The following is an 18,489-nucleotide window of genomic DNA, read 5'->3' on the forward strand; positions in this document are numbered from 1 at the left end:
GTACAAGGCCTGGATTGAAAATGAGTGAAAAAGCAGACAATGTCCAAGGACACTTTAACAGATCTTCAGAAGCCTGGAGAACTATTGCTCAAGATCACTTTTAAAAGAAATTACAAGCGTCTGGCTCCTTGGAAACAAAATATTTAAAGGGTGTCACAAGACTTAGTACTGTATAACTGCCACCATAGGTATAGCACTTAACAAGATGTCTCATTGTTTATTTTATTCTGTGGCCAAGCAGTCTAGACGGCTGCCTGACTGTGAACAATGCAGGTTCATCCTCACCCACCAAAGTAGCATGCCAGGTCAGAGGTCACCCTGTAACACCTGCCACTAGGGGGACATATGGAGTTCACATGAAGAAGACAATGAGGGAGTGGAGCAATGCAGTCTGCGGGGCCCTTTAACGAAAAACTAAAGCCCTTTAGCCAGCTCTTTCCACCCTCGGGGCAGAACATCAGCTGTATGCTAATTTTCACAGGGCAGCGGTGGCCTCACAGAGCAGTGAATGTGCTGGCTCACTCTCAAAGCCAGAAATGATTGCGCTTCATCTTGCAGATGTCCTTTTACACTAAATGATGCCACTTAGGATTTTTGTGTTGTACATGTTTTGTTCCAAGTTATCTCCAGTTTCTTCAAAATGGCATTTCATTTGTTCAGTCCTCGCTCTGCCCACCTCCAGAGGGCTTTCTAAAAATAAAGAGTGGAAATAAGTCTCATTTCTGGTGAGGACACAATTTTTACATCAGGTTCTGCTGAAAGAGAGCTCAGCTGCTGCTTCTGTTAATACGTCAACTACAGCCAGCTATCCTGATAAATGCTTGTGTTCAAATGTACATAAATGTGTGGAATAAAGTGGCAGTTTTGATGTGTGAAATTGATTGCAGCAGTGATAGTAAAGCATCGTGAAAGGCTCTTTGTGTTTCACAGCAGGCTTAAGGCATTAGATGACGGGAACTGGAGGACATATGGGACTAAGAGTTTTGTGACCCCCTCAGCCTCCACAGGCCCATCTGTTCCTTCATCCTTCAGGCTTAACACTACAGGCAGTGAGGTTTTTGGGACACAGGCCCCTTTTTTCACAAGTTCTGCTGTATGACAAATCTGGCCAACATATATTCACGAATATTCAAAGAGTTAAGTATTACTTGAACTGTATCGGATCATCAAGAAGATCATTCAGCAACATTTTCCTGATGATCGAGTCTGACAAAGGTCAAGGCAAATAATCTATGCAAGTATATATCTTTCCTTTTTTCAATTCTGTTTATGAGAGAATTCAGTTGCATATGCATAACCATTGGCTGCCCTATAGGTAGGGTTAGGCCCAACCAATCACAGCACTTCAATCCAATCTAAAAAGCAAAAACAGTAAATACCTTTTGTTTCACTTTTGTGTAAGACAACCTGTGCTGTTTTTCTTGTCAGGCAGTGAATATTTGGCTGTCACAAATCACCCTTGTTGGCCCTTAATTGTTAAAGCAAGTTACATCCTTCCTCTCTGCCATCAGTACTTGTTTCAGCGTTGATGAAGACTGACATTTTTCATGATTTCACTGAAAGCAGATGTGATGAAATTGGACAATAAAGTAAGTTGTTTGTTTGTTTTTCTTTTTACAAGAAGGTACCATATTGAAGCTAATGGTGTTTGCAGTTTTAAATTTACTCAATTTTTCAGCCCTGGAAGTTCTCACTTTTACTGACTTAACTTTGAATGATTCTTTAAATGAACTGCCACCTGCTAAGCTTTTTGGGTAATATAGGCAAGAGGCTTTGACAAGGTTTGAAAAGTGCAAGTGAAAAACAAACAAACAACTGTGTCTGCCTTATCAATTTTTTGCAAGCTGCCCATTATGAGTCCAGCAATACATGTATGGTACTGAATCCAGTGTAATTTTCATAATGCTATTTTCTCTTCCCTTTTAAGCCAACTATACCTGAAGCATCAAGAGTAACGCTACTGAAAAGACCCTTCAGAGTGTTAAATATAATCACATTTGTACTCTCAAATGTTATTTTACCCATGGTCCATGTACATATGATTTTCCTTATTATGAGTATCACTGACACCTATCTTGCCATCCTCTTAGATCCTTTGAATAGAAACCTTTTCATACTTTTCAGGGCATATCTCATATAAATCCCTGCATTGTTCAGTTCAGTATACCCTATCTGCAATACATGAAAGGAACTTTGAACTTAAAAATGTAAATGTACTAAATAAATGATAAATCTACTACATTGCAATGCAACATTTATGCCTTACGTGTAAAGAAGGTAATGTATATAGCAGAATCATCTCAAGTCCTGCATTGAAAATGCCTGATATAAAGGCATAATCGGGACAAGTTGGGGCAACTGCTGATTACTATTGTTGTGGATACAGCTGCTGTTTTTGTAATTTATACATATATTGGGTAATACTGGTGTTGTTAACTGTGCCAGTATAGTATTTATCTGTAGTATCACATCAATTTTAAAAGTGTAACGAAAACATAGTGTAATGAAAACTTGAACCTATTTTAAAAGGGGAGAGGGGGGCAAGGAAGACCAAAATAGAAAAATATTTGCAATTAGTCACCAAAGCTGTCAAATAAATGCAGTGAAGCAGAAGTCAAAACTTTCATAAAAAAATACTTGAGTAAAGCCTGGTGAGGTAAAGTTCCGTTTATTTCAGGCTCCGTGATAAACTATAGCCATAAGGTACCATCAGATCTAAATGTTCCAGCCACGAAAGTACCCCGCACTGTGCGTGCGGATGGGAAGGATATCTCCGCCCAGGAACTGATCCTATTGGCGGATCCCGCTGTCAAATCCGGAGGGTCCTGCTCGGAAGGCTCCACTGATTGGCTACAGGGGTCTGTGTGTGTGTGCAGGCAGCGCAGTCTGTTTGAATGTGCTGGTGACTGAAGAGGATCATTTCCATGGACCATCTGTCTTACTGGCTGCGCACAAAACAAAGAAGGACCCAGGATGGTTTTAGTGCATGTCGGATATCTGGTTCTCCCCGTCTTCGGCTCAGTTAGAAACAGAGGTATGAGGAGCTTTATGTTCTCTCTTTTTTTTTTTCTAACGCTAACCCCGAAATAATACTTCTTCATTACTTGTCTTAAATATCCACAGATGATGTAAACAGAGCTGACACCTGCTAGCTAAAAGCGAGCCAACGTAACAGCGAGCGATACCGAAATTATATTAGCCTTCTTGCTAGCTGTAGCCGAACCGAGACCGCTAATGAAGCGACCGAAGACGTGAGCCCTCAAATGCCGACGAAGACGTTGTGTTTCGGGCCTGTAAACCGCACTAAAAGGACTTCAGCTGTCAAGCGGCAGCTTTTCTTTTCCCCTTTTCATTTTTTTCTTTTTTACCCTCGGCGGCTAGCGCGCTTCTGTCTGGTTTATCTATTTATCCCTTCGCCTTGTTTATGTGTGTGCCGTCGCCGCTAGCTACTACAGCCCGGACAACAACGGCAGATTAATACCAGCCCAGCTTTATTTAGCTTACAACCTCCACAGGGGTTTCTTAAATTATGAATTTAGCCAAGCTAGGGTAGACCTCTGAATCCAAAGTGCATCCTTTAAAAAAATCTCATTTCTGCGAGTTACTTTAACTGGATGGTTCTTCCACTGAAAGACAGCATTAGGCTAATCGGTGTAAATTAGTATAAGCATATGACTGGTTTTTAATGCGGATAGGCTTTAACATTTTTGGAGCATGTCCCCGTCAAACCTCTAATAAAAATAATAATAAAAAAAATTCCCTGCAAATTTCGCTGCAGGTGCTCCAGTAGTGAAACAGCATAAAATCCGTTTAATAGGGCATAACAACAATAACATCATCCTCCACTGCAGCAGGGCTCTCTGTGTTGATTATGTAATAATAATAGTAATTTGTCGTGCATTGTTAAAACTACATGCAGTAGCACCAATGATTTCATTGTGCTTTTATTTGTGTTCTTTTTTCCTGTTCCATAGTATCGAGGCTGGCTCTACATTCCGCATTTCTCAGACCTTTGTCCCCCTCCATTGTGTAGCTAACGATCATCTGCTGCTGTCTGCCGTAGCCTCTGCCTGTTCTCTGCATCTAGCTGTATTGTGAACCCCTTCTTCCTCATTTCCTCTTTCCATCTGAAGACGACATTGGCATTAAAACAGAGTTCCCACTCATACCGTATCCTTCTGTGTAACAGACTAAAGAATAACACTCTCTGTAGAAAACAGTTTGTCTTAATTTAAACTGTCATGTTGCTCTTTAGTGAATAACCCATTGTAGCGTTAGACTTTACTACAGACTGTCATTGTGATTCTCCCATTCAGTGTGGATAGACTACATTCTGCTGTAAATTTCTGTAAAGTGGATACATTTTGATCCTCCCCTCCCCGATTCGATTACAGCCAGGCTTGATCGAACTCGTTGATTACTCTCCTCACAAAGGTGCATTGTACCGTCTTTTTGTTGTCAAAGGAGCACTTTACAATTGCTATTACTAATAATCTTGTTATCCTGATAATCACTAATTGGCATGCAGCGCTTAAGTCATTTTGTTTTTGGCGACGTTATGTTTTTTTTCCCCACATTTGAAGGTCCACTGCACCTGTTAATGGTTGCTGGTCATAATCCTATCCATGTGTCAAAGCATTTGTCCCTGCTAGCTGAGCGGACTTCACAATAAATTGGAGAGATGTGAATCTAAACCCATTTTGCCATTTTTGCAGCGCCCCACCACCACTACCACTCCCTCTCAAATCTTACCTCCAGCACCTCCAGAATGCTATCCATTTTACAGGGATGTGTATATCCTGCACTGCTGTAGATCTCCTTTTTTAGAATCAAAATGTCTTTTTTATTCTTTGGTTGTGGTTTTTCTGCCTTATGTTCTTGTATTAGATCCTAATGCATGGTCATTTTATACTTTTGTTTTTCCACATTGAACAGCAGATTCCAATGTAATCTTTGTGAAGAGATGTCCCTGCTGTACTGAAATGTGCTGTAAGCATACACATCTACTCATTGGATGCTGCTTCTGTTCTGTTAACCCTACAGAGAGCATGGTCAGGCCTTGCCTTTGGTCTTTATTTGCATGGGATTATTATTATTATGCTTATTATGCTTATGTAGAGTCTCTTACTCTTATTATTACTATTATCACACAGTGCCACACATACTAATATTTTTCCAATAAAGACTGTAGTTTTCTTCCTAACCTTCAGTGTGCTTTTTGCTGATTTCCATGTGTTCCTCCCCCTCCTCCCTCCACACTGTGCTGTCACTGAGACGGTCCCCTCACTCTATATGTGCTCTCATTTCTCAGCTGTCTTTGACAGAGTTTCTTCAGGTTGCCACACTGCTTACTTTGGAGTAGGGGCAAGCACATTTTCTTTCCATTTTTAAAATGCAAAGGCATGTTTGATATTGAAACCTCGACACTGACATTTCCTGTTACATACAGGCTGTCATTCCGTCCAAATCCATACACTATCTATAGACCAAAACACAGCCTCTCTCACAGCCAATCATTGGTGTTAACATTGTGAGCAATATGGGTGAAATCATGGTATGTGTAATATATATATTTTTAAATATAGTTAATAGAAGTATATTGCAAAAAAACACTCAAAAGGAGTTAAATAGTAAATAAAAATACAAGTGTTTAATAATAAAAAATTTAAAAAAAGCTGGCATGCTATATAAAATGAAAATAAAACAATATAATTTGCAAGCACGTTAAACCCTATATTTAAAAAATAAAATAAAAGTGAATTAATGAAGCACAAAATAGAATTTAAGGATTATTCAGGCCTTTTTCCTTTTCTTTATGGAAAACATAAGTTCTTGTTTTGAATTTGATGCCAGCAAAATCTTTCAAATAAGTTGCGACAGGGGCATGTTTACCACAGAGTTGCATCAGCTCTTCTAACAACACTCTTCAAGGGCTTGGAAACTATGGCAGACCGGTTGCTGTAGATTTGAAAGAAACATGTTTTCATGTAAGATTTCAGCAGCTCAACACTTCAGAGCCCCCTTTGTTATATACATGTTATTTATTTATCTTTGGTTCGCATTATCTAGAATGTTGATACTGGGTGATGGCTCTGACCTGTTTAGCCCCTGGACTCACTCTGTACAGAGCCATACTGCTGTAATTCGTGAGGAATGTTGTTTTGCACGGTCTTGCTGAAAAAAAAGCAAAGGCTTTCCAAAAAAGAAGTCATCTGATCCGATACCTGTACATATCAAATTGTTCAGCATTAATGGCGATTTCACAGATTTGTGAAAGCATCATCAAGATTTGTGAAGTTACTCATAATATTGCTCACTAATGTATGTGCATATCATCAGGAATGGTGCCATTCTTCTGAATTCTATTTATGTATAATTTGTTTGTTTTTCACAGTGGTTTTGAGAAGTTGTTTAGTCCACTTCACAGATTTCCACCACAGAACTGAAATGGCGCTGAAGAGCACTGCCGTTCAGTGTTGGTTTTCAGCTTTCCCCCCTGAATACAGAGAATTCTTAGAATTCCCTTAATCTTTTAAACAACACTGAACTGGTGATTATATAACCCAGTGATAGTGGAAGATTATGGAGATTGTGTTTTACTTTGAAAAAAAAAAAAAACCCACTGGTGAAACGCTCAACATAGTTGCATCTAAAAGACTCTCTTTTTAAACCCAATTACAAAATTGATCTATTTTCAGTTTACCCAATTGGAATCAATACTGTTTTTTAGAAGAGGTTTCAGGCATTTTACTAGCTGGGTTTTCCCATCTTTTTGGCCCCTGTCCTAAAAAGTATAGCTTACAATTCAAACTGAGTGTATATAAAACACAACAACAAAAACAAAAACAGGAAAGAAAAATAGGATAGTCATTTTTTTCACAAAATCAGTACTGCTACCTTACCTTGTACCTTAGCAAGATGCCTTGAACAAAAGCCACCAAGTGGCTTTGTCTTACAAAGACAAAAACTACCTTCCAGCACATCTGTCAATCATTCATCGACATGTTTTAACTGAAAAGTGTAAAAGTACTATCCACTAGATAAGAGATAATGACTACCTATTAATTGGTGAGTTTTGCCTACATATTGAGTTTGCTGCCTCCTGGCTCTAGCCTTTAACATCAGTACTCAGCTATAAGAGCAATATAGACTTGACCTCCAGCACAAAGTGAACAAGTAGACAGTCCTAAATGTCTAGCTATTCCTTTTTGCAGTCTCCAAATGGGTACCGCAAAGACAATACAGAGGTTCAATAATTAAATGGTGGCTGCTCAGCCTGTATTTAAACTCGTGTCTCTGTGGTATGCTGTCAGGTCCTCAGCTGGTGTTTTTCTTTATTAACACAACGGACCATGACACATTTATATTCATGTTGCCTTTCTAGCTGGTGACAGCAGCATAACTAAACCCAGTTAGGCTAACGTTGTTTCTCAAGCACAGATAATGTGTTAAACTCTGAGTAATGAGTGCAAATGAAATAAAAGAAGTCACATTTTTGTTGTTAGTAGTAACTCATTTCTCTTTACATGCTGGCTATGCACATCAGCCAGCTGTGTAATGACTTTTCATTTTCATCAAATCTTCAGTTTTTTAGACATCTGTTGTGTTTCTCTTTAAATGTGGCATTAGATGCTTCTTTGAAAAGTGTCCAAGTGGGACGCTTTTCTTCCATTTTAACACTTGACTCAGCTGCGTGAACCTTACATCTGCGCGCAGTGTCTGAAAAAGGCTAAAGGTGTGTCCGAGGCACAGCCATGTGTGCTCTGCAGCTGACTTCTAAATATTCCAGCAGCTGCACTGCATGTGCGGCTGCACTGATACAAAACCACGAAAAGCAAGGTCAGCACAATGGTTTTCCAAGCATGTGCATGTTATGCTGGATTTTTTTTTCTTCACCAAGTGCAGCTGTACAACACATGCACTGATTTTGCCTCATTAATCCTCACCTTCTGATGGTGAGTGTTATAATTGGCGACCTCAGCAGGTGTGGGGATGGTTTCTGCCTAATGGGAGACCAGTGAGACAGGCAGAGGACAGGAGTGTGTTAGAGAGGAGGTGTGATGTAAAGCTGCAGTGACTTCAGGAGGAGTGGAGGGAGAGAGAAAGAAAAGAGTTGAGGTTCCATGTCAGACTGCTGCAGTCGCAGGTGGGTGGGGCTTGCTGGCTGTCACTCACTGTGGGACACCATGCTGCAGCCATGCTGTGGGGGAGGGGCCGCCTGTGCAGCAGCTGAGGGGAGAGGATAGGTGGAAGGGTGTGTGTGTGTGTGTGTGTGTGTGTTTCTGTCTGTGAGTCAAAGACAAAGCCTCAGATGTAACAGTGGAAACATCAGGGCTGCTGCTGCTGGCAGCTCTGCAGTACGTCAAATATTAATGCCAGCAGTTCATGCTGTGAAAAGCTCCCAGACACAAATAATCTGATATTTACCCTGAACTCCACACAACAGTCCAGCTTTGCCGGGTCACAGGCTTCATGCAAAACTGATGCACAGCCTTTAACCAATCCAAGCCACCAGTCTGCCATTTCTGCTCTACTTCCTCAGCCAAATGCTGTTTTTCTCTTTGCCCGTGGCTCTCTGGGTTCACTGGCTTTCCATGTCCCGAGGCTATATCCAACAAAGCAAAGCCAGAGAAATATGTCGTTTCAGCAACAAAAAACAGAGCATTTTGGGAAATGTGTTTGTTTCATCTGCACAGAACTTTATCAAATCATAACCACTTCCCTGCACATCTAACTCTCCTTAATTGATTTGCTACGTCTTAAAAAAACAGTGAAGTAAAAGCAATATTTCCTTTTCTGCCGTTGAGAAATGTTACACACTTGTTAAATTTTAAATTAGATCTCAACTCAGTGAACCAGCTACTGTTAATTAAACTTGTCAGGAAATATTAAGTATGTCATAGACAAAGAGCCAAATCTACAATGTGGCTTCATGTTATTGTTTGAAAGATTATGAGTAAACAGTTTAAATGGGCAGTTCTTATTCACGGGACATGCAAAGACACAATACTGACATATTTACGTATACACTGTCCTCCAGACCCCGCTGTCTGCTTTCCTCTCCAGAGGAAATTTAGAGAAGCTTTAATTGGAAGTTAAAGGAGTAATACTCTCAGCTTGCTTCCAGCATTCATTTCTGTGAGCTCTGAGTAATTTGTATTGATTGTTTTGTGCAAGTGCAACACCAAGGTGACTCAGTGGGACTAGCACACAACCTCCCATCTTCTCTGCTTAATAGGAAGGGTGGAGAGAAGACAAAAATGAAAGCCCATAAACTTTTCAGACTTTCTTGATGGCTATGGTGCATTACTGTTATCTGACTCTTTTGTTGAGAAAGCCTCAGTTTAATATGTTCCTTCAAACAGCAAACGCAATAAAAATAACAGAGTTTGAAACTATTGGTTTTGCTGGGATTCGTTTTGGAAATACCCTAGACCCCCAGTTAGTGAGGATGCGTCTTTCCTGTTGGCTGCACATGGCAAGTGGAGACGCAGACCATTGAGTGAAATCCGTCTGTGGGTTTAGTTGGTGCTCCACAGGGTTCTCCATGTCTGCGTCGTCCATCTGCTGTTTTGTCTGTCTTGTCTCTTCCTGTGTCATGTTCCTCTCTGCGTGGTTGGTTTTTAAATGTGTTTGTGTCTTTTTTACGAGTGTGTGCGAAAGTGCTGTTGGTTCGTCTCCTTGTCGTGTAAGTTTCAGTGAAAGTGATCGCAGCTCCGTTTTGATCCCTCGCATTTATTCCCAATAGGAGCGCACTTCACCAGGCATCAACACAGCCATGCTACCTCCTGCCGACACTTTCACCTGGGTGCTCCCCAGGCGCCCATCTCAGCTGAGTTTCCTCTAGGACATGCCAGCCAGCCCCCGCAGACAGGCCTGGCCACCCACCTGCCCCCGACGCACCATCCACCCCTCACTGCCCTGCCCGGACCCCCTCAGTTTCAGGATGTGCCGGGGCCTTCATTCCTACCTCAGGCCTTACACCAGCAATACCTCATCCAGCAGCAGCTCCTCGAAGCGCAGCATCGCAGGATCCTCCCACACTCCAGGTAGTGACCCTTGCATCCATACAAACACAACTAAAAAAACAAACAAAAAACCGAGATATTTTTAAATCAAATCTCTATCTAATTACAGAAGAGCCCAGGAGCGTATTCCCCTGAACCCTCACAGACTGCGTTCGGGCTACGAGTACTCCCCGCCCCTCCATGTTCCTCAGCCAATGACACAACAACCGCGGTACCTGGCCGAAGGCACCGACTGGTGAGTCACCGTTGGGGATTAACGAGAATCCTGCAGAGTTGAGAAATGATCCCGTCTTTTTTTATCTTTCCACCCATCTGTCTGTCTGCCACATTGCCTGGCATGGGCTATGTTAATTTAGCCACGTTCCTCTCTTTCTGCAGGGATCTCAGCGTAGATGCTGGCCTCCCTCACCATCAGTACCAGCTCCAGCAGCTTCCGCAGCACTATCAGCATTACCTGGCCTCCCCTCGAATGCATCACTTTCCCAGGAACACATCCTCTGCACAAGTGGTATGTTGGTCACTTCCTCAGGTGGCCTTGGATAGCTTGATAGTCTATATTCCTGCTGTAATATAATGAAGGATTTTGTTGTAGGTTGTGCATGAAATCAGAAACTACCCATACCCCCAGCTTCACCTGTTGGCGCTGCAAAGTTTAAATCCTTCGAGGCACGCCACTGCTGTGCGAGAAAGCTATGAGGTAAATCTGACTGTCCATCTATCAAACTCTGCACCTTCCCACGGTGTCACTTTAAGTTATATGTACTAACTGTTCTCTAGCTTTTAATCAGTATGAGCTTCATACGCAGATTTTTTTCATTCTTTCCTGACCATGAAAACAGCAGTGAACCAAACCATTTGTTGTCCATGTAGTAGCTTTTTCTCTTTTTAGCATTCTGGTTCATTTTATTAACTGGGCTGTTCCTGCAGGAGCTGCTGCAGCTGGAGGATCGACTGGGGAGCGTTAGCAGAGGAGCTGTTCAGACAACCATAGAGAGATTTACTTTTCCACACAAATACAAGAAGGTATGGCAGATGAGACAAAAATCTGTTGAACGTTTGCTTTTTTCCCCCCTTTTTTTTGACCCTACATTTCTGTCTCTCTGTAATGTGACCCACGAACAGAGAAAGCCCCTGCAGTTGAAGATTGGGGAGGAGGAGGAAACAGATGTTGATGAAAAATGTACCATATGTTTGTCCATGCTGGAGGACGGAGAAGATGTCAGGTAATAATTACTTTGTAGACCCAGAAATCATAAAAAAGAGAAGTGCACTTATTCTGAGTGAGTTAAATGGGAAAATCTATACCAAATTGATTTGATGGGAAACATGATGCTGCAGACTGCAGATGATGAGCTTAGCTCAGAGATGCATTGCAGGATGGGTCTAGACAGCAGGGACTGATGGGGAAGACGAGATGGAAGCCGGACTTCCTTTTCTATTATCGTAGACAATATGACATCATTGAAAGACTGATAAGCTAATTGCCTGAGTGAGACATCAAGCAATTGCAAGAGATAAAAGAGGCACGACTACAGGAATTACTGTACCATTACCATTATCAGCGTTGCCTTCTAACATTTTTGTCTGATTTTTGTTTTCCACTTTATAATAAATATCACTTTACCTGACTTATTGTCAGGTTTACTGATAATCATGATATGATACACCACATCTCTGTGTATTGTCTGCAAACTCCTCCTGTGCAGTCTGTAGCACAGCAGCCAAACGTTGCACACAGGTACATCTTAGGTCCCTGATGCTACTTAACCACCTACCAACAAGCTAAAGTGGACTATTTTTTAGCTTTTACAGAGCTATAACACCTTAAAATGTATATTATTTTGATTCAAGGACAGCAACATCTAATTGATACTTAAAAACTATGGTATATGTGATATAATGTCATCAGGCTTCCTGGCAATAAAGGACTAATAGTCAGAACATGAGCATGGGCCTGTAAAAGTAAATATAATAAATCCAATATCAGTCATTTCATGAAATGCAGTCATTTCAAATCATCATTTCATCCACTGTCTATGTAATATAATGTAAGAATTTCTGACAAATACCAAGTATTTACTTCTTCCCATTGTGTTTCTGCTGACCTTCTGAGCAAATCATTCATGAGAATCTTTCCAGTCCTGTACCACATGTGTGCATAAATGAGCCTCTGCTATGAGCTGTTGCCAGACAAATAGCTGAGACTCTAGGAAGCTGCTGATCATGGCTAAGAAATAGTCCAATCTCAAGCCACCCACATACCAAAATTTAGTTACATTTTTTTTTTTGATAGTTGTATTTTCACACGGAGACAAAAATCCCCTTTAGTGTTGCATCAGGAAAGGCATCCACCATAAAACTGATCAAACATGCAGAACTACCTGCTGCAGTGACCCCTTGTGAAAATGGTGCTGCCAAAAGTAGCCTCTATGCAGAGGCAGAAGCATGGCAACAACCTGCTTTTCAAATGCTGGAATTATAATCCCTAAAATGTTCTGTTCCATTACGCACATGCATTTGAAACAGTGGTTGGGAGGGAATTTTTAGGTAACAAGAACTGTCCCCCTGGGTGAGGCGAGAGGATCGGTTTGCAACATAAGAGTCTCAGCTGTCTGAGAGGCATTTGGGACTGACTACTCAACAACAAAAGTTGTCTCTACATGCCTGAATGAACAGAATTAACTCCCCGAGGGTCTTTTTAAGCTCACAACTGTATGCACTGGAAAAGTAACACACAGTCATGTGAATCCACACTGACCCTAAAGTTTGTCTCTCTTCCTATCCTGCAGGAGGCTGCCCTGCATGCACCTCTTCCACCAGGGCTGCGTGGACCAATGGCTGGCCACCAGCAGAAAGTGTCCAATCTGTCGAGTTGACATCGAAACACAGCTGAACCCCGACAGCTGATGAGATTCGACACTCTCGTGATTCAGTCGCCCTCGTGGTGCGATTCTTGCTTTCTTCCACCCCCGGCTCGCCAGCCTCCCCCACCTTACCCTACCCCACCCCACCTCCCTCGACCTCCTCCTTCCCGTCGGGTGCTTTGCCAAATGTCTCCAGACTTCATGTGACATCACCACCCTTCTGAGTCACGCTTTACTGAGCCAAGCCAGGAAAACTAACTGCACGGAGAGGCCGCAAAGGACTCTCTTTATATAGAAGCACATCCCTCTGGAAGCAAAAGACACACTAACAAACACATACTCATATACACAGGGTTTACTTGTAGCTTGCTGGTCTTACGTGGGGTTGTTGTTGCTGTTGTGGTGTTGTACTGTAGGTAGCCTGGGGCTGTGTAGCATGTCCTCAAAGCCATGACTTAATGTCCTGAGACTAGAAAACACATAACCCCAGACCTAGCTGGCTACTTTTCTCTCTTCTCTTCAATCTCTCTCTCTTGCTCTCTTTTTACACACACACACACACACACACACACACACACACACACACACACACACACACACGCACACAAATATATATTTCTCTCTTTTTAAACACAATCAAAATGAATATTCTGCCACGCAAGAAAGCTTAACAGAATCTAAATGCTCTGATGCCATGTTTACCTAAAGATCATTTGTGGTCGTAGTAGAGTAGCAGTAACCAATAAGTGAGATCTGGTGCGACCTCCTCGAGGCCAAGCACCAGCTAGCTGGGTGTTTTAATTCTCTCATGCAGCTTTTGACATTTCGCAGTACAGTTGTGCGTTTACCTTGGGCTGGTGTCATGTGCAGATGGTGTGATGTGATTAGGTCTCATTCACTGTCAGGGAAAACCCAGTGACTGCGATGTTTTTGTGTTTGAAATTGAAAAAGAAGAAGAAGACAAAAAATAATAGTGTTTTCACCAAAATGCATTATGTCACAGTGTAGCTTGAATCTCCGCACAGGTTTTATGTCCACTGCCCATGCCATGTGTCACTTCAAGAGACTGCGTCTCACACAAACGTGTTAGGTGAAGAACACGGCAACTGGAGTGCTTATACAACACAAAACCAAAAGAAACAAAAAGAAAAAACACAAAAAAACCTGAAAAGGGATGAACAACAGACGCTATCATGCACTGCAGAGCGAGGTGGGAGGATTTAGCTGCCCTTGTACCTGCATTTCCATCTGGCACTAGGCCAGTGGCAGAACAGTGCACACTAAAAAACAAAAAAGGAAGATTGCATGTTTCATTTTTTGGGTTTGGGGCTGTTGGCTGTGGTAGCGTTTCTTCACTTTTAAAAGGTACAGAGACGCCTGTGCATGACTTAGTTAATCTGAGCTGTGACTATCTTCTGAACACTAACAAATATTAATAATAATAATAATAATTTTTAAAAAGTCAGTGGTTTGCTCCCCTGACTTGTAGCGCGTGTCATCCGGTTCCCTTTGGTGGCGACCTTGGGATCCTGTTTTTTGATGTTTACCTTATTGCCTAAAGAACAAGCACATGTGACGATAGTTATAGCAACAAAAGTTTCTCCTCGGCATCGCGTTTGGTTTATATATAGGTACGGATTCATGCAGTGTTTTGAGCTGGGAGAGGAGCTTGCGTATTGATCTTGTGTTATATTTGTGTGACAGACCTCCCCTCGTGGTTGCTATGCTGGTTGCTATGCTGTATTTGCTAGAACATGTAGAAACGTGGTGCGACGGAGGCAGCCTCCCTCTCACAGTGCACACAGACACGAGACGACAGGACAGCAGGAAAGCATTCAGGCTGTTAAAACACACACTCTCTCCATCACCATTTCTTCTCTCTTTTTTTTTTACCCTTTGTGTCAGCTTGTCACTTCAGTTCCACAGAGCTGTGTGTGTTTGTGTGTGTGCGCGTGTGTTACAGGACGCCTTTAGGACCCTCATTGTCCTCTCTGCACTGTGATAGCATATAACAAGGGTAACACTTGGCCCAGAGACTCAATTAACAAGGCTTACTTCTTCCTGTCTTGTGCACTGCCAGTGTTGACACTGCCTCCTCCTGTAGTGGAGTCATCCGTGATGAAAGTTGTCATAGTTTACACAGGGTGTTGTCAGTTGAGATGCCTTAAGTATTTAACAATCATAATTTATTACTAACTGTAGATACTGTGGGTATGTATTTAATTTTATATAGTTTTTTTTTTCTTTTTCTGGAGTTGGGTTGACTGAATCATAATTTATTTATTTACAAATATAACATGAAAAGGCTATTAAAAAATGGATACCTCATGTTTTTTGGTTGCATTGTTTTAAATGGGAATGCTTTGCATGCAGTTGTACTTTTTCGGAACACTAAAAGTAAAAAAAAAGAGGAAAAAAAGTTTTGCTGTTTGATCTCCACAAGCTGGCTGTGCGTTTACTGACCAAGGCTGAGCTACTGAGCCCGTTCTCTCTCTTTCTCTCTCTCTCTTCCTGTCTTCTATGTCTCTTTTTCTCTTTCATGTGGTGCTGTGGATCTTGGTTACATTCCATTCAATGCAATCTCTCCAATCCCCCATGCTGTGATGTAGTGAACAAACTGCAAGTGAATTGGTTTTGGTTTGTGACAATTTTTTTCTTTTTTTTTTTTCTTTCTTTTGCACTAACTTGTTTAAAATGGGAACCCTCTCACTGGCAAAAAAAATATTTTAGATTATTTAAATGAACTGGCTTTTATTTTTTTATGCTCTGCTTCTCACACAATGCACTAAGGGTCTTAATGAAACATGTTCCTTTGTTTTAACTCTTTGTGTTATCTCTTCAGTTGTCATCTCTCTAGTGTTTCTCTGTTCGTTGGTTTCTTATGTTGTTGTTTTTTTCCCCGAAATGCTTTGTAGATTTAAGCATAACAAGTGCCTCGCTTTAAGTGTTAGGGGATATTTCCATATAACGGAAACCATGAACAACAATCAGTCCATCCACCATGCCTTACTGGTTGCTTAGTTAATTAAGTGAATGGAAAACGAAGGAGCTGAGACAACATTTGACTAAAGCCATTATAATCAATCAATCCAAGTCAAGCTGTCCAAAAACTAGCTGCCGGTTTGTAGTACCGAAGCACTGCATTGCTGTGGAAATAGCTCTGACTATAAAGAGGCATGTTTCACCGTGGGCTTTACAGCGGTCCTTTCGATGTACTTCTCCATTCTGTTTTCTCCTCTTCTTTCCGTCTCCGTTTGATTTTACCGTCCGTCCCTCCTCTCCGACTCTCTCTCTGTTTGCTTTCACAGTCTAAAAAAGGAAGGCAAGGATTTAAAGCACAACCTTTTCTAAAGAACAAAAAACAAATGCATGTTTTCTCAGGTTTCAGTGTAGTCGCAATGGTTTCATAGTATATGGTGAAAATATATACAAAGAATATAACAGAAAAAAAATTATAAATTTTGTTGCTGCTTGAATCTGACAAAAACCAACAAGTGAAGAGAAACTATCCCAAAAAGTGCCAGTGAAAGGGCTGCCGCCATCCTTGTATGAAAACCTGCTGTTTAGCTGTGACTGCGCAATGTTTTTTCAAAATAGGATATTTTATCTGAAAATAGAACTATTTATCATTAATATTAAAGCAATAGCGCATTAAAATGGTTTTGAGCGTGTTGATGATGAAGTGGATGAGCCTGTTATGGGTAAATGTTAGATTTACATTTGGTGGAATTTTGTACTTTATTTATTATTACTACTACTAATAATGATGATAATGATCTCAAAGGTTGCATTGCTAAACCCAAACTGTTCTGTTTTTAATTTTAATTTTATTTCATGGCTTGTATATTATCCTTTTATATGTGCTCTTTTTGTAATAAACTTGGTAAAATGGAAGTGAACCTATTTTTTCTTTTGTCTTTTTTTTTAACCCCTCAAAATGCAGCAGTTTTGTACTTCATCCTTAGTTAAAGGCAGTGTTGGGACTAACGCGTTATTAAGTAACGCGTTACAGTAACTACGTTATTATTGTGGTAACGAGCACGGTAACTAGTTATTATGCCAAAATCAGGAACGCGTTACTCGTTACTGGGATTTAGATAGGGTCGTTACTCGTTACTTCGTGTGGTGGCTATCGCGGAGCTTCCACAGATTCAGTAACATTAGCAAGTGGTGGAGGCCAGCAGGTGGATGAAGGAAAAGGGACGCAGAAGGAAAAGAGACCCGAGGCGGCCGCCGGTCCAAGTGTGAACTGACCTTCAGGTAAGAAGTTATGACCTGCAGTCTCTCTGGGTCAGATATGAACCAAGTTTAGGTGGAGTTTATTTTCGTTATTCTGACTTTTTCCGTACTGCGTGCTAGCTAGCGTGACGGAGTTTCTATACAGCTGGGTGGGTGCTATGAAGTTAATGATGTTTAACTTTATTTTGTTCATAAGTTATTAGAGTTGCCAACCGTCCCGTCTGGTATTCAGAGAAAATATTACGCGTTTCTTATTGAGGTGAAAAGGAACAGTTTGTCCCGTAATTCAGCTACAATGAAAAAGGCACAAAGCTGGAGTTACTCTGTGTCTTTACGTTGCACAGCTGCCTCTTCTCTCATTCTCCCCCCTCCCTCTCCCGTTTCTACTTCAATCATGAAAACTGATCAGTGATCAGCTGATCGGCTTTTCTCTCTTGTGTGTTTATCGCCCACTTTGCGCAGAAAGAGGAAACCAGCGGATGTCGCGCTAAACAACAGCAGCACGTTTAAGCTTGATCAGCTGTTGTTAGAATTTATTTAATATTAATTTCTAGTATCAGCTGATGTTTGCTGGAGCCACAGCTGCAAAAAAGCTGCTGGTCATGATATGGTTTGGTTATGTGGTGAGAGGGAAACATGAAGATGAAACCAGGAGATGTCCTTACTGGATCATCAGAGCTGAACAGGTGATGGAGAAACAGGTTTACCTTTTAGGTGACATGAATGAGTTGAAGTTATGAACTGTTTCTGAGAGACAAATAACACCAGGATCCTTTTCTAAGTAGCTGACAGCTGGTAACTGTGCAGGGGCGGGTCTAGCAAAGTGTTGCCAGGGGGGCAGGTAGGGCATTAACAGGGAAAGGGGGGCACAAAGAAATACTTTTCTTTCTTATTCTCATTTAAAATGTCTAGCTTTTAAAAAAGAATTATCTGAATCTTACAACAAACGATTGATAGATTGATGCATATATACCATCAAAACAGTGTACATCACTGTCACAACAGTGTTTGTTTTCATTCAAAGGCTTTATGATTTTCCCTATAATGGTGGGCCAGTCTCTAGTCAAAATGCCCGGGATGATTTTTTTGTCCCAGTCCAGCTCTGTATGCAGCTCATCTGCAGTCTGGTGTTGCCTACATCTTCCTATTCGGAAGGCAGAATTTCCGAGTTCTGAGTACAATCGAAAGCACCACGACTGCAGTTTTTGTGTTGGATGTAAAAGGCGCAGATGACACTGTGACGTAGGCTAGAATCATGGCAGCAGTCAATGACGGTCCAGGCGTGGGATTTCTCTCGTGGAAATATGCACATTATCTTTTTCTTTCTATTGGTAGGTGGCACAGTGCACTTGTGGCAA

At 41.4% G+C, this 18,489-nt stretch overlaps 1 protein-coding gene across 1 annotated transcript; it reads left to right on the plus strand.

Annotated features, from left to right (window-relative positions):
* Positions 1 to 2,739: 2,739 nt before the first annotated feature.
* On the plus strand, positions 2,740 to 16,791 carry ark2ca (arkadia (RNF111) C-terminal like ring finger ubiquitin ligase 2Ca). The gene is made up of 8 exons (XM_004549746.6): positions 2,740 to 3,034; positions 9,749 to 10,049; positions 10,138 to 10,263; positions 10,407 to 10,536; positions 10,621 to 10,725; positions 10,956 to 11,051; positions 11,151 to 11,251; positions 12,818 to 16,791. Exons 1-8 carry the CDS (start codon positions 2,974 to 2,976, stop codon positions 12,933 to 12,935), a joined length of 1,038 nt encoding a protein of 345 aa, XP_004549803.1. The 5' UTR covers positions 2,740 to 2,973; the 3' UTR covers positions 12,936 to 16,791.
* The last annotated feature ends 1,698 nt before the right edge of the window (positions 16,792 to 18,489 follow it).

This window comes from Maylandia zebra, linkage group LG7, assembly GCF_041146795.1.
Source record: "Maylandia zebra isolate NMK-2024a linkage group LG7, Mzebra_GT3a, whole genome shotgun sequence".
NCBI classification, from domain to species: domain Eukaryota; kingdom Metazoa; phylum Chordata; class Actinopteri; order Cichliformes; family Cichlidae; genus Maylandia; species Maylandia zebra.